Source organism: Mastigoproctus giganteus, chromosome 2 (genome assembly GCF_048544385.1).
Source record: "Mastigoproctus giganteus isolate SK-2022 chromosome 2, ASM4854438v1, whole genome shotgun sequence".
NCBI classification, from domain to species: domain Eukaryota; kingdom Metazoa; phylum Arthropoda; class Arachnida; order Uropygi; family Thelyphonidae; genus Mastigoproctus; species Mastigoproctus giganteus.
Genome location: NC_143576.1, coordinates 159,744,929 through 159,765,626, shown reverse-complemented (window position 1 = coordinate 159,765,626; position 20,698 = coordinate 159,744,929). Strand labels below are relative to the sequence as shown.

At 38.9% G+C, this 20,698-nt stretch overlaps 1 protein-coding gene across 2 annotated transcripts in view; it reads right to left on the bottom strand.

The window, feature by feature from the left end:
* LOC150089701 (uncharacterized) overlaps positions 1 to 20,698 on the bottom strand; it is a 394,377-nt gene that overhangs the window by 299,007 nt on the left and 74,672 nt on the right. Inside the window, exon 1 of one of the 2 annotated variants that reach the window (XM_090389605.1) lies at positions 7,463 to 8,009. The exons of the other annotated variant lie outside the window; for it this stretch is intronic. Within the exon in view, the coding sequence (XP_090245731.1) occupies positions 7,463 to 7,631 (169 nt within the window). The 5' untranslated portion in view covers positions 7,632 to 8,009. Of the gene's footprint in view, positions 1 to 7,462; positions 8,010 to 20,698 lie in introns of those variants that run through there. 2 annotated transcript variants of the gene reach the window in all.

Here is a 20,698-nt window from a genome sequence, read left to right as displayed (position 1 = left end):
TGTGCATCGGTCGTAAAAGGACACGGAGACATCGGCCAAGGAATCGTGATAAACGAATATTTTATGGAACCAAAGAAATCAAGGAACTGTCCGCTATTCTGAGAGAAGAGAAAACCCATCCAGAACAGCCGTGTAAAGTAAAAATACTAGTCAGGAAATGGGAAAGGAGATCGAATGAATGCATTGAAAAATACATAGGAGAAATGGGAATGTTGAATAAAAGGGATGACAGTAAGAGAGCATGGAACAGTTGAAAAGAAATCGATAGAAATACCAGATAATAGATATTATCGGATATATTTGTATACGACGTTATCAACAAAGGCTTGATGATGACATCAGCCAATAATCTTTTTTCCTCCATTCTCTGTCATTAAAACGATGAAATGCCCTTCGTAGAATTTAGCATTCCTCACCGAAAAATTCCAATTTGATTTTAAAGCGAAAATCAGATATAAGTTCATTTTGACTTTATGGGATGGGATATCTCTTTCAGTCTAAGACTCGCTGAAAAGATCTAACAAATGACAATCAGATGAAGCAGAATCTGAAGACTACGGTGGATAACACAGAACTTCCAATTGTTTACCACTTCAATCTTTACTTCTTATCAACAGTTCATTCAAGAAAATGGCTAATGAGCTTCCTTGCACTTCAAGAAGGACAAATGGGGATTCTTGATGTGCGGTTATCTTTATGTTCATTTGGGACTAAAGCAGACAATTTTGAGATGGTTCCACCTTTAACGAGGTGAGTAAAACACTTGTTTTGGAAATTGTTGGCACACCGACGGGATTGTTGCAAGTTATTCTGTTTCTGTGATATGTTTGAATACTCAAGCCATATTAGTTGCTTAGTTGTTCTAGGGTTTTAGGCGCATGGGAGACTTAGACTATATTGCGCCATATAAAATGTCTATAAATTGCATATTCTGTGGTTGATTTGCCGTTTTCTGGACGAAAAAAGCCATGCTACTCTCGGCTGAGACCAACTAACTCAGCCACTTTATGAAAAATTCCTCCCGTCATTGACAGGATTCGAACTCGGTGGGAAGGACAGTGATTATGCTAACTGTTACTCATGAGGACTCAAGCCATATTGCGCCAGTTCTTATAATATTCAAGATTATATGGTTTGTCAGATTTTAGCATGATTCAAGACTCACCCAATCAAGCATTTTGAATTGCTCTATTTGGATGTTGATAGAATTTTCGATTCACCCTGTATTATATCTCTATAAGTGTGTTTGAACCAAGTTGCATGTTGTGTAGACTGAACACCTCGGGAGAAACCCTGATTCCCTCTCTTGATTGAAAAGTCTTAAACAATTCCTCCAGCATTCGTTGAGATTCGAACTCGGACCTCTTCAAACGAGTGACAATTGACGAAACTGCTAGACTGCCATGGGGAACTACAAACGCTCATGCTAGGTGCTTCATGATAATTATCACATTACAAAGCAACCAATAATAATAGGAGATTTCCAGCTAGGTTTCATAAGTATACTTTGGCGGTAGTTTCTTCTCCTGTTCTATTTTATATTGCATTAGTGGCTTACGGGAAGGTGTATACAACGTGTTCTGCAATATTTATGAAACGAGTAGAACAAGTTGCAATAAGTTGCTTGTATCCAAAGAGGTTGGCTTAATTAAAAACTCTAAAGTTTTGGAAGTCATTAACAGTAAAGTTTTTCTCCAAGAATCAAGTGCGTGCATGTAATCCCCATTCTTTGCTCTTTAGACTATGCTTTGAAATTTTTCTTGTTTCAAAGATAGAATTGAAGCTCAGCGGAAAGAGATTTAAAAATGCCTTGGAGATTCGGAAAATTTGGCAGGAGATACTTGAAAATATTACGAATTTCAGATATACTTCTGCTAACGGCAAAATCGTTACCATCAGTGAAAGTTGTTTGATAGTCTCTTTGTATTAAGCCCCAAAGAGTACTTTGAATAAGTCATGCTGCAAAATTAAGTATACATCAAAAGGGCGAATTGGGCTGAAAAGATACGTAATAATTAAATAAATTTTCTGTTTATACTCTGGGACAATCACATGGTCAGAGGCGTTCACAAGACAGAGAATTCTCTCTATCAAGAAATAGCCATATTTGGCAGCCACTGGCTCGAACCCGTTTTACTCAAAGCAAGTATATTTATGAACTCTCGCTCCTGACCACTCGGCTATGGATTGTGCACGAAGTAATTACAGAGTAAACTTTTTAAAATTCCATTTTATTGCCTTATTTACAAATGAACTCTTTAAATTAGGAAAATGTATGGTTCTTGGTCATTCAGTGTATTTTTCTCGCTATCAGTCATGATAGGTAGTGTCCAAGTATTTCAATGAACGTAGAAAAGAAATTCTTGTAGTAGACTTTGCAAAATTTACAAAATGCAGTGTTAAAAAGTTGTGAAACATTTTGGCGCTGTTCAGTAAGAAGTTATAGTTCGTAAGTGTCTAAGACGGAAAAGAAGAAATTATAACAACAAGCAATTTGACGCACAAAAAAGTCACGGAAGATATTACAGAAAGGCCTTCCAAACTGATTTGTTCTGCTGTGAGATACAGAAGAAATTAAATCGTTTTCAATGAGAGACACTGAATATATAAGAAACAACAACAGCTAAGGGAGAAGAAAAACGAAACTTGCATCACTGGCAAAAAAGGGCTGAAGAAAATGATGATACAAACAATTGAAAACGAAGATTTTTTTTTTTTTTATTTATTTGAGATCAAGACAAAAATAATTGTGGTATTTTAATATGAGACCAATGTTTTTCAACTGTGTGAAACTGAGCTGATCTTTATGGACGGGACTTTTCAGTACTGTGCGGTCCATTTTTTTATCTATTTCCCGTACACGTTTTCAATAATGGGCTTACATCCCATTAGTGTTCGCTTTTCTGCTCAATAAACACCAAAAACGCATACGAAAACCTGTTTAAACTATTAAAAATGAAATGTTTTGACGATGAGTTAGATTCGAATCCAAAATTCATCATACTGGATCTAGAAAAAACAATCCACAAATTTGCCATTTCTGTTTGGAGAGAAGTCCAACTAATTGGATGTAGCTTCCGTTTGGGCAGTCCTGATACCGGAAAATTTCAACTTGGTATGTTGACAGAGTACCAAAATGAAGAAAGTCAGTTAGGGAAATGGTTGAAATATGTACTTGGACTTCAGGTTTTAAAGCCAAATGAAGCAGGAGTTGCGCCCTCGTGGATAGCACAGTCGGTAGGATTGCCGTGCTCCCTATATCGGGTGGAAAAGACCTAAGTTCGAATCCCGTCGATGACGAGAGGAATTTTTACAGGCCTTTTTCACAATCTGGCTGAGTTAGTCAGTCTCAGACGAGGGTAGCATGGTTTTTTCTCCCGAAAACTCGGGTTTTTCGTCTAGCAAACAGAAAATCGACCTCAGAACACACGCAATTTAAAGACAACATACACGGAGCAACATGGCCTTAGTCGCCGATGTTCCTAAAATCGAACAAGAACCAACCAACCAAGTAGGAATTGCTCCACATTTGGTTTAATGGAAATCATTCCATTTGATGCAAGAGTAAAGAAATTTGTGAATTATCTCGTGGACAGTTATGTAGAAGAGAATTGTATTTTCCCTTCACCATAATGGGCTGAATGTAATTCAAGTATGGAAAGAACAACAAATGCATGCGAGTCATTCCATTTATTAAAATTCGAACCAAAGTATGATAATATTTTAGTCATAGTAATATATCACATAAAAAAATGTATTGGTTGCTTACAAATTACTTACTTCTGGACAATGGAAAAGAGACCCCTAATCCTCAGTCTGGTGCCTCAATTCACCAGTAATAAAGGAACCCTAAAGTCCTTCTTGGTGCCCAATTCAACTGTAAGAAATAGGCTGCAGGAATTGTGGTGCACAATTTCACAAATTCGCCGCCGCCCCATTTGTTAAACGAATCTCTTTTAAATAGATTCCCCTGATACTTTTGATATTCACGGATAGGGGTGGAAACGAGGAAAGTATGCGGTTACATCATTAAAAAAAAAGATTGTAACCCAGGAACTTATGTTCCCCAACTCAAAATCCCCAATTTCTATTGCTGATCATAGGATCTTTTCCATAAACTACAAATAGTGTTTTGGTGCATCAATAGCACTTGAATCCTTTTTGAATTTATGGATCATGTAATGGATTTCATTAATTATGATTAAAGATACATCAAACTTCTGTCTTTACTTGTTTCTTCTGTTTTGCAGCGGGAGATACATGGATAAATTGCATAACAGTCTTTCAAGCAAGAAAACCAAGAAACTTATGTATTAAGCACCAAGGTAACTAAGACTATGAAGGAACAGTATTTGTATCTGTAAATTGCTTGATTTCGTTGTTGATTTACCTGTTTGCTGGACAAAAAAACTAGAGCTTCCGGAAGAAAAACCCTGAGACCGACTAACTCGGCCAGGTTTCGAAAAAATTCTATAAAAATTCTTCGCGCCATTGACGGGATTTGAACCCCCACACCGCCCTTTTCCATCCGGTGTGTGGAGGACGGTGATAATAATCGCTCTGCTACCCCCAGGGCACCGAGAAACGTGCCAAACTGAATAGTGACCACGACACCTTATATCAGAACACGGGTCGGAGGCACCAAGTGTACGCGTCCTTAGCTGGCCTCATTTTGCGACTCCGGTAGTCCGTCATTGTCAGACTGTTAACTGCCTACTCTTTAATTAATAATTAAGCTCTTCCTACACGGTGCATTTAATCCATCTGCAACCCCTTTAATTGAAAAATGTCTTGGAAATGCATCGGTCTGCATTTCGAAAGGACTTTTTCTTTGGGGAATCTATTCCCTGTCAAGTTAAGAATGACATGCATCAGATGATTTTGTTTATGGCACTTTTCTCGATTAGCACTGTCAAAAGAATACAAATAACCTCGTGTAATTTAAACGTGTGCGTGTCCACGCTTCTGTGAGAGTATAACACAATGTATTAATTAAGCTACCAGCGAAGGTTGTCTTTTCTTTTTTTTTTCCCCCCATTATATTCTAGATTGAAAATGTCTTGTTCTTTGATATTGCTGGCTAAGCTAATTGGACTGCCGTCCCACATGTTCCGGTCAAGTAATTATTGCCTACATTGAGTCCTTTGGGGACTGTCAGCAAGAGATAAAGAAATATCTGTTGAAGATTTAAGTGTTTAAAAAAAACACGCTACCACCCACACCGAAGAAAATAACAGTCCTGCTCATAAAAAATAAAACTAAGAAAAAAAAAAAGGAAATATAACCGCGCCTAGTTTCAATGAAACAAAGATGTGACAGCAGAGACATTCTTATTTCGTTCCAAAAGCCAGATAAGAATAGAAGGGGATGGGCTTTAAAGAAGAGATAAATCAATGAAGGGAAAACAGGAATTTTTTCACAGTTCCTCTTAAGGGTTCGTTTCTTGGTTTTTAAGTCTTCTGGTTAATAATGCCACCTAACGAGAAAAAACTTAATTTAAAAGGAAACATGCAGTTCTCGTTCTTTATTTTTTATTTACTTGTTACTTTTTTTGAAGCTGTTTGCACGGGGCAGTTTTCGCATGTTATTTGGCGTTTTTCGTACTTTTTTTTCCCTCCCATTTGGAGAAGATTGGGTGGGTTTAAAATATGCAACAAAGAATCTGATTATAAACAAAAACACGCTTTATAATAAGCATACGCAGTGGTACATGGTTTAAGTTATTTTATCAACCCTACAATAGTTTAACAGAACCGAAAGAGGATTTTGGCGCTCAAAACCAAGGTATTCAGTTATCCACTGTCAATAATAAATCTTAAGTATAGCCAAATTACCTTTCCATGCTGAAGGAATGTCACACAATTATGAAGCAATGCATAATTGCATATGCGCTACAATTATGCATTGCTACACAGTACGCCGATATTGTGGATAATTTGCATGGTTCCGTTCCCCCTGAAAGTTACGCTTCATGGTCCTAGCTGTCTCGAGGTCTTAGTTCTGTCTGCCTTGGGGAAAAAATTCGAAACTCAGCCAGAACAAGCTGGCAGGTAGGTACACTTCAAGAAAGACTGAACGTCCGTGATTTTGGAAGTGTCCTTCGCTAATCCAACAGCTGCTCAACAGAACAGAACACAAAGTTTTGGCTCAAACCCAAGGTGTTTAACTACCAACTTTCGACAGTAAGCCTAAGCACAGCCAAATCGCTTTTCCCCAATGAAGAATCGTCACACAATTACAAATAATGTGAACATTGCTATTTGCAATTAAAAGAGTGGAACAGCAAAGATATTTGCAAGAGTATTTTAAACTAATCATCCGAGTGAGCAGCAAAGATCATCGCGGCTCAGCGAGTAATGTTCTGTCTAAATTTATTTTTTAAATAACAGTGAAGAATTTTCGTAAGCATGCTGCAGAAATAAATGCCATCGTAGAAAACACAGTTGGTATAATCGTTGTCTTCCCAACACGGGGTGGAAAAGACCTGAGTTCGAAACCCGTCGATGGATGACGAGAGGAATTTTTATGGGCCTTTTTCACGACATGGCTGAGTTGGTCTCAGGCGAGGGTAACATGGTTTTTTCTCCCGGAAACTCGGGTTTTTCGTCCAGCAAACAACAAATCGATTACAGAACACACGCAACTTAGAAACATAATTTATATGGCGCGACATGGCTTAAGTCGCTGGTGTGCCTAAAATAAACTACAAACAAACATAAATAAATAAACTACATTATATGGAGGATGCTTTTAAATTAGAAAGTTTTCAAGAGGAATAATAGCCATAAGTTGGTACATGCGTCAGTGTAGTTGAATAATTTGGTCTGAGAAGCGCTTCATATAGAAACGCGAGGTCTATTACCCCACTTAGTCATTAAGATAAATGGGTGGTTCTAATATGTGGTCTTATTTCATTAAGAAATTAACATTCCTCTGGTATTAGGACTAGCACATGACCTGTTTACTTATGCGGAAATATCAGATTTTGGAACATTGACAAATATTTCTGGCTCTGAGGTTATCCGGCGTCACGTGCCTATTTGGGTAATGTACAGACCGTACTTGACCTATGATAAGGCTGTCTGCTATACCCAAAAAACTCCACTCTTTATATAGCGCTCTTCGCTCATGCGCATCATTTCATATTGTAAGTTCATTATGTCCATTTAGCACACCTCCATTACTAGATGATATTACATTAGCAACGAAAGATTCAACTTATTTGGGCTATGCCAAGTGTGTACAGTTATTATAGCATAAGGAAAGAATCCTATACTCTGATAAGAGATCTCAGAAACTCAATAAAGACTAGTGTCCAAATTACTAGTGTGCCTGACTATTATAAACCGATCGTGGCGTCCTCTTTTATCAAATCATCCGCAACACAATATTAGCATAGTTTTTGAGGTTTTCGGTTTAAAAAAGAAAGGAAAAAGAAAATGTAACCCAGGTAAATTCTTACCGAACTGACAGCGAGGCCCTTGGAATCCTGGAGGACAGGAACAAGCAAATCCGTATCCGGTCCTAGTCCTTCCGAAACAGCGACCACCGTAATATGCCCCACCGCTGCACGGAACAATTAGGAAAATAAATGCAATCGTCAGAAGGATAATTTCTTCGCTCTTCTCCATAATTGGAACGGAGATTGCAAACACTCGCTTCGTAAACCAGTTCCTCTTCAGCTGAGCGTGCTCATCCGTCAGTGGGACAGCACAACGCTACCGCTGAAAGGTCACAAGTAGTAGCCGCTTTTCGAGCCCGTCAATGCAAATAATCCTTTGGAGCCGCGTGTTTGTTTTGCTTCGGTGTTCGCTCTCAGCGTGTGCGACAGACACGAGCCCATTCGACAGGAATGGGATGTGCATAGTTTCACCTCGCCATCCCAACAGGCAGATCTGATCCCGCAGTGTCACATGCGTGGGTAGTTTCAAGTGGTATCTGCGCGATCCAAGAACTTCTTTTTTTTCCCTTAATCGACACCACCCCCAGCATATTCGTGTTTCGACGTAATTTCGGATAACACCCCAGTGCAGTATGGGAGAGCCTCGCTCCAGTAAGAAACGAGAGACAGAACAAACTTGGGAGCGAAACAGACAGTTTGTAAATCTCTAAAATAGTTCTGCCACTTCAGTTACTGTCAACACAGGATTCTTGGCTTGTGTACTTGACAGAGGTTCAAGCGGTGGAGGTCCAGCGCCCAGTAGCACGTGTTCGCTGCGCATTTTGACGTCCATAGTTGGACGATGTTCGATTATGTTCCTGTTTTAATTCTACCGTTGTTATTATTGTTATTGTTGCGCGTACATCATCTACACGAGATGTTTTTCAGGTGGCGTTGGAGAATTTATAAACTGCTGACTCATTTGTTCCTGTTTCTTCCGGAGTCGAATGGTTTCAGGATGAAGTTTAGCATCTGCTAAAAATGTGTTTGGCCAAGACTGTTTGCAGCATACTGATGACACGCCAAATGCTTGGCAGTGATAGAGAAAGCGGAACATCGCGAGGCTTCTGTTAGTTAAAATGCAGTCAGACAGTCCAAAGGTGATCTTGGGCTGAGACAGCTGACTGTTCGCACCCACTTCATTTTACAGAAATAAATACCTGAAGGCTCTCGGGAGAAGTAAGTGGAAGGGTCTTGTGCACTTCTTAAGGGCAGTAGACATCTGGGAATTAGCTAGCAAAAAATTAGGCGCCCCAACCCTATGTTACCTAGCGAAATATATATTCAGTACATAGGGTGTAGAATATGGCATAAGTTTCAGCGTAAACTGCAAATAGGCTTCATCAATGCCTCGAAGAATTAACTTGGATATTGATATTGTATTGGGGTTTTAGGATCATCAGCGACTAAGGCCATATTACTCAGTGAATATTATCTGTAAATTGCGTTCCGTGGTAGATTTTCTATTTTGCTATACAAAAAATCCGAATTTCCGAGAGAAAAATCCACGCTACCCTCGCCTGAACCCGACAAACTAAGCCACGTTATGATAAAGTCTATGATAAAGGCTATCAGTGGCCTATCGAATTGCTTGAGGAGAAATCACTATCCGCAATTGTCTGTATGGTTCTGCTTTGGAAAATTGCCAATTCAAAAACCATATTTGGCGATTCTTTTCCGGATTCAGCCATTTCTTAAACATAGGATGGTGCTGGATAATGGATTGCAAGATTTAGGAGTTTTGACTCTGCTGTATGAAACCCCTCGCTCTCGCTATGATGAGTTATTGTTCTTCTCCTTTTGTACAATAAAAATTTATTTATTCATTTACTTAAATACTACGTAGTAGAAGCAATGTTTTAATAAGAGTGGCGCTTCAGAAATAGTTTTATATTTTCTTCTTCTTACTCTTTAGAGCTGTATATGTAATATCCAGAATTATTATAGAATAGTTAAACTGAAAAATCAATCGGAAACTTGAAGTGGCATGCATGGTCACCCAAGGATCTCACGTCTAAAATGTAGGAACTCCGAAATAGCAACATGTCCTCTATTAACAGAATGGTCATCCGTGACAGGATAGCGGGTTCTCCACTTTTCACCTATTTAGAGAGAAGTCTCAATTCGATTCCTGTCGACCACTGGAGGAATTTTTGAAGAACTTATTCTGGGTTCCTTGGTGAGTTATCCTGGTTTTTTTAGCCCTCTCAAACAACCGAAAAAGAATGGTCGCTATTAACAGACGATAAATAACTCCATGAACAAAGATCGTGGATAGATTGCTAAAAGTCTGCTGTGTTACTTTTGGATTGCACCTTGTTAATTAATTCAGTGGTTAAAATAAGTTAATGATGAATCTGAAATTTTAATTAAAATAATTTAATAAATTATTAATACACAAGATTGTGTGTATAAAGAGTGTCTTTCCACAGTTTTAGAACATACGTAATAGCACAAGGCATGCTATTTATTTCACGTGTAGGTGCACGTTTATCTATTAAGTTCCTGTTCATAGAGCAATCCTCGGAGTCTCTTCGTGCTCCCCACGCTCCCTGTTGGAGGTATGGGGATTTGATTGCACTTCGCACGTGAACAATAAGTGGGCCCGTGGATTCGATGCTCTAAAAATACCGTGCTAGGCAATTCTTACAGAGACCGGTTACATAACTGCTCTCAGAATAACATACAAGGCGACAGCTCAAGGAAGGTGACAGAGAATCAGGGTTACATTTGGTGTCAATGACACGGCGGTCCCCTTACTGAAAAACAGCATAAGAGACAGATTACTGATCTCCCAGAGTATATACGTTGATGAAACTGCCACTGCTGTTCTTTCTTCCCTTGTATTTTACATTTCTTTCTAAAGGGATCTATGAAGGATATATTTCGTTTTTTAAGACCAAGATTCATACTTGAATGAGGGTTAATCAAGATAACAAAACTGTGTATTAAAGTGGGATTCTTTTTTAACTCTTTAGAGGTCGTGGATGTGTTCTTTGGGACATCCATCAGAGCTCAGAAAGGAAAAAGGCTGCAGTTAGCATCGCTCACACTTTTTGTTTATCAAAAGAGATTAAAAATCAAACTATGATCATTTTGGTATCTAGTATACTCACTATCTGTTTTTAAACAATAAAAATAACCTGAAGTATTTCTGCAAAGCGAATATTTCTTTCAGATTTGGAAATAATAATTTGTATTTTTGCAACTATTTTGAATTTAATAGGAATTTAATTAATAATTGTAAATTAAAAGAGAATTTTGAACTTGTAGGAACCAACATATAACGTAGAATGTGCTACAGTAATTCTAATTTACATTTCTCTCTCTCTGAACGGTCAAGCTAGATATTTCTGAGCGGTCAAGATCGATATTTACATATCTTCAATCTTTGGTTAGGTTATTTCATTATCTATAAAGTGGGACACTTGTCAGGGTTATTGAAAAAGAGTTTATTATTCCTTTCTTCAAAAATCTTCTAAAGAAGACTTGAGCACTTGGCAAATTACCATTGCTAATTCTTTGGCGAAGATTGTTTGTATTGAAATTTATGGGCTTCTGAATGCTGAATTTTTGATCAACGAAAAACATACATTTTAAACTATACCAGGAAGGGAAAATTCCAAGTAATCAGAAATCATTCGTAATTTCTATTTTTAAAATTCATTAGTATTATTATTATTATTATTATTATTATTTCTCTCTGTGGGGAGAAGCTACTGTGAGGTACTGGTACCAAACGTACAGGGTGGATGTTATGTCCAGCTATTACTGTTGGTCGAGGAACTCTCACTATGCTACAGATGGTCAAGATTAAGACTTTCTGGAGTTCCCTGTAGGTGTTCTCTGGGAGGCCTATTGCTTCTAGAATATTTTGCAAGTTATTTAGCACCATGCCAATGGTTGATACGGTTATTGGGATGGTCTATGCTTGTTCCATATGTTACATCTCTTTGGCTTCCTATCTTAGGTCTGTGTACTTCCTGATCTTTTCCTCTTACATTTTATGGAGGTTGCTGGTGTTGAGCACCACTATGTCGATCAGGTAGGTAGCCTTTTCCTTCTTGTCAATGAGGGTTATATCCGATCTATTGTGCTGGATCGTCTTGTCCGTTATTATGGCACTGTCCCAGTACAACTTGTGAGTTGGGGTCCCTAGTACAGGTAGGCTAAGGTTCGTACTTGTAATACTGTACACTTTCTTTGATCAACTGGTATTCTTTCTCAAGCTTCTGATGTATTATCCTGGCGACATGGTCATGTCTATGAATGTATTCAGTCTGGGTGATCACACTTCATCCTACGGTGATGTGTTAGATCGTTTCTGAGGCCAGGTGGCATCGTCGACATGTATCATATGTCACTCCGGGTTATCTGCTCTCTTTCAGCGTCTCTGTTAGCCAGCCGTGGTTCCTTCGCGATGCATTTTTTTGCAGTTCTGGTTTTTATTACCTGGTCTTGGATGGCTAGCATGAATTCTTCGATCTCTGAGAAGAGCTTCCCATTCGTGAGCCATGAGCTGGAAGCCATCTTATCTCTGTAATTTTGTTGGAAGTGATTGTAGTGTCTGCCGTGGGGTGCTTTATCTTCTCTATGGCTTGGTAGATTGGCGCTGTGTTTTCTTGGAAGTAATCCCTCGGGTTCTTAATCGCCTTCTGTTGTTCAGTGCGGTCTGCCGAACCCTCCCCCCTCTCATTCTTTCTGGACTTTGGTCAGTCTCGCGATGGCCGACTTCAGGTGGTGTTGAAGGCTCTTAGTTATCATTTATCCTGGTTCGATCTCAAACTCCTCCAGCTCGGTTTTGTTCAATCTATGATCCCAAAGGAGTATATAATTACTGAGACTTGCAGGTGTTTATCGTTCAACCTTATTATGAATTTATTATTATTATTATTATTATTATTATTATTATATGAATTTTATTATTAATAGCCGTTTATAGGTTGATCAAGCGATCAAGCTTGAAATAACCTGTGCAAATCCTCTTTATTTCTTAATTGCAGAAATGATGCATGAACTATAACAGCTGCGCAACAACTCATAATATTTATGCATCAAAAGGAACACAGTCTTTATCGAGTATGTAAAAAAACTTATCTCTCGTAAGTGATATCAAGCGTACCATAACATCAACTTTAATTAAGCTTCTATATAAATAATTAATGCTGCCAGTAAAAGAGTTGACCTCGTCCTCTGGTGTTCAACAGATATGACAAAGAAAATTAGACTAAAAGCTACAAAAGAATATTTTTTGTTTATATTGCGATAATTCTGAAAATTTCTGTATATACAGTACATGAAACCAAAAACAGGCATCTCATATTTATACAAAAAGATATTCGTAATAAAGTCCTAAGTTCCGATTTCATTCAAAATATTACTTATCATATTCCATAAAGATAAAATAGGCACAATCCATTACTTATTTAAATTTCAATATCTATTAAGGACGATAAAATCCAATTTTAAAGTAATTTTGAATAATAGATGTCTCTGCGTCTGTATGCAATAATTCCACTTTTTGTGGATGGAGTTTTATAAAATTTCATATTTAGATCTTTTAGAAAGATCTGCCGAGGTGTTTCAAATTTCATTAAAATCAGACCAATAGAAATCCGTATTATTTTTCCTATATCCATCCGTCCGCATGTAATAACACGACCCTCAGTAGATGGATTTTCGTGAAATTTTATATTTGACTATATTAAAACGATTTATCAAGCCTTCCCGAATTTCATTAAAACGAATATATTGTAAGTAGACCAATATGCGAAAAGCGAACAGGTTATGCACCAATGATCACCATTAATATACCACTCGGGAAAAATTATTTTTGAACCGCTAGACGTCTCCACTATAGGCCACACCCTTCTTAAGAGGTAGTGAGGTTCTTGATGAACTTTTCAGGTATTTTTTTTTTTTTTTTTGTATTTACAGATATGATGCTAGAATATTTACAAAATATCAGGATGTTTTGATATTTTGTAAATATTCATTCTGCGTCTCCGTGAATGAAAATTCTAAGTAATTTTGTTTAAGACAAAAATTGTTAATGACGTCGCGTTCATTGACGTAGTGTTTACTACGCAGGAACCCCACTTCGGGCTATCAGGTCACCTGATAGCCTGAAAAACAAGAATTATTAAATAAGAAGAAAGTTTCGTAAATAAATCAGTCAGTTGAGAATCGTGAAAATCGTTATGTTATCACAATTACGCGTACCAAGGCTGCGTACACATCAGCCGGTATGGGTGCATTATGGGCGCGTGCCAAATGACAATGAGGCAACGTGTTTACAGCATCCTGCATAAATTGAGTTAAGGAAAATTTTAGGGAAAATTCCATCTTTGTTAGAGATGAAAATTTGTAGCAGACGTCCGAGAAATTATTTGGTCACGTGACCGTTGCGATATTTGAAAGGCGGCCACTGATCGTTACAACCTTAATAGGCGCAAAAGGGTTTCTTCCGCTATCGCTGAACGGCCAAACGAATAGGGAAGGGTTAAACTGCCAGTGACGTCATAGTGTTTCACGTTACACGAACTACGCGCATCATGGTCTGACGTGCAACGAGAGCAAGGTCACAGAAACCTTCGCGATCAGCACTATTTCGCATGCTCAGTGCCCAACATCGGATGGGCCACTCGGTGTTTCATCATTATTCGCGCGTTTTTTTTTTGTTCGTTCTTCCAGCTGCACACGTGACAGATGCCAGCGAGGGGAAAGGTGACCGAAGCATACGCCAACAGGCCCGAATAAATATGCGCAAGATGCAAACGTGTCATCTGATAGGCCGATAAAAAACTTTAGACAGATGTGACGCTGATTAAGGAAGCACTAAACTATTATAAATGCGCGCGTATCTAATTAGTTACGATGTACCTGTTGGAAGTAGGGGTGGGGCGAGATGCAGAGGTCAGGGCCTCAGTCCCCGCGCACTTTCCCGAGAAATTTCTGCGAGAGGGTTGAAGCCGTTATTCCGAGCATAAGTGAGCGAAGGATGCAAAAGAAAAGAAATGCAGAAGGAAGCTAAGAATGCAGACAGTGTTGATGTTACACTGCTGACAACTGTGAAACTAATTTCGAAACCTGTGGCTGAGCAAAACAGATAAAGAATAGTATTTACTGCGCAGGAATTTTAAAGTTATCGTCTGGAAGACTTGAATTTTAAAAGAAAATTTAATTCTTTCTACTTTGCAAATGAGTGTGAGAGATTATATGAGCCTTTCATTCTTCTCTCTATTTCTCTTGTCTACTCTTCCCTCTCCTTCTCTTTTTTTTCCTTTGCTCATCCATTCTCTCTTTTTTTCTCCTATCTATTTCTCTCGCTCTCTTTCTACTTTCCTCTTTCTCTCTTTTCCACCCTTCCCTTCTCTGTCTCTTTTTCTCTTTCACACATCCGCTCTCTCTCTCTATCTCTCTTTCTCCTCTTTCTGTCTCTACCTCTCTTTGCTTCTCTCATTCTGTTCCTGTCTCTTCTTTTCTTTCTCTATTTCTCTCTTTCCTATATTTTCATTTTATTTCTCTCCATTTTTCTGTGCTTCTCTTTTCTTTCATTCTTATAGTTTCTTTTAATCTCTGTCTCTCCATCTCTATTTTTCTCTCTTTCTTTTTTTTCTCTACTACTACTCTCTCTCTCTCTGTCTTGTGTCTGCCTCTCTGTCTTTCCAATTCCTTTTCAATCCTCCCCTGTAACTGTTATTGCGTTTCGGCCCTAATAAAAATGGCTGCGAGACAAGTAGAGCGTGCCAGACAGTCATCTCAGGCCAAGAAGCATCGGTGTTACTTTGGAACATTTGAGCTGAAAGCGGTTTAGACGAGGCGTACAATTTATATTTATTGTTTTAAGAGGACACGTGTTCGCGTGGCAGGGTTCCGTTGTTGTTGGAGGAACAGCTAACCATTTCCTGGGCGTTTGGCATGTCGACAACCCGAACTGGAGATTTTTGCCGTTTCGGGCTCAACCAACCGACGAAATCGTCCCAATGTAAGCGATCGGATTATAAGCAAAACACGTAAAAGGATCAGCGAGTCGCCACATCTCCTCCAGCACACCATCCGGCGATGACTGCATTAGCCATCAATTGGTCTTATATTTAGCCCCTCGGGAGCAATCACAACAAGCGGCGAGATGGATGGAGGCAACAAAACTCTTGTAAACCGGCGTGTTTATATATATAAGACTTCGCAAGCAGCCACCGCCAAATCGTTTATCTTCGCATAATCCTCGTCCCCGAAAGCTTAATTCTGTGGTCCGTTGAACGCATTTGCCTCGTTGCGCGAGAACACCATAAATTTTGAACACTCGCATTCGCGTGTCACGCTCAGCGCTAGCGAATGAGCGAAGTGCTCGTTGAGTAAACAATGCGAAGAAAAAAATCGCGGTGGGGCGCCATATGGCAAAGCACGTGTCACACAGACGCTGATATATCATTCCCGCTTAAAGAATTAACGCGGGAAACATGCACACAACTCAAGAGGAATAACAAGATTTTCAGAAACGCGTGACACCACAGCACCCCTGTGATAACGGACTACGTTGTGCCGAGCCTTCTTTTAAGCATCCAATTGGACAGCTGTTTGGCATAAACAATTCTTCTACCCTCTTCGTGTGGATTATTCAAAGAGGATTATTACGTCATTCCTCAGGCTTCTTGATCTCTCTTTCTCTCCACCACGAATATTATTATTATTAGAATCTTCTTTACGACCTTATTGATTCACCCCTGAACAGACGGTAGACTAGAGGGGTGTACACCATCAACAGATCAAACAACAAAAGTCACACATTACATAAAGTGTGCGCAAACACAAACTTAACAATTACAAACATATATAGAAGCGGTAGAAGATTTCTTATACCGCTCTCCTCAAGCGTAGAAGAAATCTTCTGGCCGCAGCTCCCACTCCCCTGAGGTACCACCAGGTCCAGAGTACACCACCTTTGCCTGAACCCTGTTCTGTTCTCTCAAGCGCTGTACCTCAACTTCGTTCTAACCCTTCGGGGTTGGATCTCTTGCTGACTCCACTGTGCTGGCGTGGGATTTCTCCACGAAGGCCCCTCCTTGTGCCTCCGCTCTCTCCCGTTTGGGGGCAGAGGTACCATCCTCTGTCATCTTCCAGCACTCATTCCTATCTCTATCACATACTCTTGCTGTCCTTCTTCACCTGTCTCTCTACTAACCTGGCCTGGCTCCTCTTATCGTGGACGAATGCTGGAATGCCCCTTCCTGGTGGGAGCCTTTCGGTAACTAAGTGGCCAGATGAACAACACTGTTTTCACGATAGCTACATTCATTTTTTTCATTTACTGTGTAAGTGACAATATATATATATATATATATATATATTAGGATCACACTTAATTGATTACATCTACCCATGTGTTTTGTGTCTGTAAATTGTGTATGTTCTCTGGTCGATTTGCTGGACGAAAACCCCAGTTTCTGGGGGGGGGGGTAATCTTGCCATTTACGCCTGAAACCGACTAACTCAGCCACAGAGTAAAAAAAAGCCCATTAAAGTTTCTCGCGTCATCGACGGGATTCGAACCCGGGTCTTTTCCACTGGGTGTGGGGAGGACGGTGACGATACCACTCTGCTACCCGCGCAGACAGTCACTATATAAGACATTGTATTTACGGTATAGGACATTATATTCATTTTCAGATGTGTATTTGGAGCAAGTAGTATCAGTGGGTGTTGTCAAATCCAAGCAACCTCGTTCAGAAGTAAAGTTTGGAGGTATCTGTGAACAATCTTGGGAGTTAGTTGCAACAGTTTCGAATAGTCATAAGATTCAGAGGCATCGCGGTCAAATCGATAACTTTTCAACTATATTACATAAATTCATTTAAATAAATTTCCTATTTATACTCCGTGACGGCTACATAGGGTCAGATGATTTTACTCTACAGAGAGAGATTTTATATTTCTAAACTGAACATATTCCAACAAACGGACAGGATATTCCTTAACTCTTCACCTCAACTAATTAATCAACTCAGAATCGACTGTCACCAGATTAACTAGAAAATCCTACAAAAAGAGATAGACAACCTGATAAACTGGTGAAGGCTTACCACTTCATCAATACCAGAGAAGGATCTCCTTAATGGTGTCTCCAAATACATCTGAGGACCGAGTGCCAAAGTTTTTTCCGATTTGTAATTAATTTGTTGTTATAGTATCTGTAAACTTTGTTAATTCCTGCTTCCAGCCAAAAAGCCGTGATGGTCTTGTCTGTAATTTTGGCAATAAATAATTAATTATTTATATTTGTATCATCGTATTTATCAGTGACTCGAGCTATATCCAACTAGCACAATCCCAGTTTTTCAAGCTCACAGAAGAAGAAAATAATGGTAAAAAAAAGTATTTGTACTTCACCTACTACATCTGCATCAACAAATGAAATCAATATATCAGGAAAAATAATTATTTTTCCTGACATGATCCAAATCATCCACACGACCTTGAGGTTCTATGAAAGAAGCATCCAACACTGTCATACGAGCTTCTGTTCACTTGAACCCATCCAGATATCACCTTCTCAATGTCTCTCTCTCTCTCTCTCTCTCTCTCTCTCTCTCTCTCTCTCTCTCTCTCTCTCTCTCTCTCTCTCTCTCTCTCTCTCTCACTTCAAATTGCCACGTAAATGTCACTCAGGGATCTAAAGTATAAAGACTGAGTCAACATGTAATGTTTTACTTTATTATTAGAACTGCAATTCTCACAACAATAATAAATCACGATAGTTTTGTTTCTATGCGAATTAAACTTGTTTTTATTGATCGGTGAAAGCGGGGGCTTCACCGACATCGACAGACCGTAGCAGCGCCATTAAGGGGATGGTTATTGCGCTATTAATTTAATAAGTTCACGATCTAGCAAGTATTCATCAGAGCTAGTCTCATTCGATACGAGTAAAGTGCATTACTAAAAGTGGGATTAAACTATGGCTGCTCTACTCTCACAAATGTTATAACCTAAATAAAATAATTAGTTTTAGACTATTTTGGGAGTGAACAATATTATTACGAAGCAGGAAAAAATCTTAAACTTAAATTTAAAAATCTTAAATTAAAGATTATTGCCTAAAGAGGTCGCCACTGTTTTATAACTTCATTTTCTGTGATCTTTCTAAGCAGAAGATGGAACAAGACACGTCAGTGATACATCGAGACTATTAAAGAGGGTGCCCACTAGGGAAAATATGGTAGTGGGCCCCCTCTTTCCAGAAAACTCAGACTCGTTCCCTTCACGAGGTATGCTTATCGGCACAAATGAAAAAAAAATAAAACGCCGTTAATCTACGAGCATAGCGACTGAAAACGACGCTAATAAAAATGTTCGCGAGCAGTTTTTCGTGCATGAAAGGGAACTGTTCAAGTGGCATCTCCCTGGCGGCAGTTTTTCATTCCAGCTCGCCAATCGTGGGAACTTCGGTTTTTTATCCCCGTTTTGTTCCTCGCATTCAGGAAACGCAGCACCCGCTTTCAAATAGAGCAGTTCATACAGCGGCATCCGTTCACTTGCAAGGCGACATAAAGACGCTCAGAGGTTCTCGCGTGGAAGTACTAAGTTTGTGAAGAAAGACAAAGTTGCCGATGAAGTATTTTTATCAGTTCTGTCCCTGCCTTTGGAATCCCTCAATCACTGTAAATCAACAAAATGTGTTTCGTCGAGACAAACTAGCCTTAGAACGTACGCGCTTGAAACACGATATAAATGCGCCTCGTCTATTACTCCATTTAACTCAATTTCCGACGGTGAGGGCCGGTCATCGTCTGAAATTCACTCTAGCAAGTTGGCTGCAGTCATAGACGAAAATTTAATACCCAATCTGGCGATTGGAGTTTGAACCGAAAATTTTCAGTGCAGATGAGAGTGGATTATCCATTTATTTACCACCTTCCTTCTTCAGTTTTATTTTTTAGTAATTGGACTGCACTTTTAACTACAACTAAAGCGGAAATATTTGTTCCGAGAACTTGGACAGGACGTGTTTGTTTAGATTTCTTTTAGGTGCCTTGAAGGGCTTGGCACCAGTTTGAAGAATCGTTTCGCAGTCTGCGGTTACGCCATGAGAGTGGCTAATAGCAACCATGACTAGACTATGTTTTGCACAGGTTAACATATCGTAACCTGTTTGTTTTTCTTTGCATCGGTTTCTTTTTATAGGATCCTCTTTCAGCGAGTAGACTCGCTATTCTGGGTCAAAACTGTTTGTATACATTAGCAGCAAAAATAAAAGATATGTTTAAGGGTCCGCCCAAAGAGAGAATCCTGAGACTTTTTGCTGTTCCTGGAAATATAGTGCCCATCACGCAATCAGGAGTTCTCGAGAAGATTTTTAGTTGTTGGAGGGTATTGACAAATATAAGGTCATTTAAACTTATAAAAATGAATAAGAGTTTGCCGTTTAAAACATTTTAAACGGCAAACACGGGTCCGAAATGGGAGTAAGTCCATACTGTCTGGTTGTGACGTCTTCACAAGCTTCACTTCGAAAGAGTTAGGATTCAACATATATATATATATTTTGGACATTACATTCACCACGGTAATCGGATTTATTATAGCTCTTCAGGAAATGGGATTCAAGGATTCCATTTCATATTACACTCAAGTTCAGAATTTTGGAACTGTTTGAATATTTGCGTATTGGTATATCGTGATAATATATGCAAATGATTAAACAGCTGGAGCGAAATAAGGGTACGAAGCTATTGAAGTGGTCAATATGACCCATGATATTATTAGTTGCAAAAGAAAAAGACCAGTGAGTGAGCCATTTGTCAAATTTTTCGGACACTGAATATATCTTCCCACCAGATTGGTGATATTTGAAAATGAACAAGTGTTATTTTCATATATCACCAGTCTGAGGAAACGTTCCAGATTTAAGCTTATCATTCTATATAAGGCAGTCTATTGTGTTTTTAATAAGGTGTTGAATGTATTACTCTTCTAAAAGACTTCCTTTCTTTTTCTTGAAAGATGTTGTGTAAAGATGGGAATGGCAATAGTATTTCTCATGTTTTTTTTTCTTACTCCGTATACTTCCTTTTCTTCTTTCTAATTTCTACTCTTTGGAAGCTATATTAGAAAGAGGGAGGGACAGCAATTCTTCTTCCGTTCTACATGGTTCTTTAGTATCAGCGTTGAAACAGTTTTAACTCCCGTCAGTATCTTCTATTTTTCTACGGACGAACGACTTGGGTGTCTCTTGTGGAAAGACTTCATTGGCGCCAT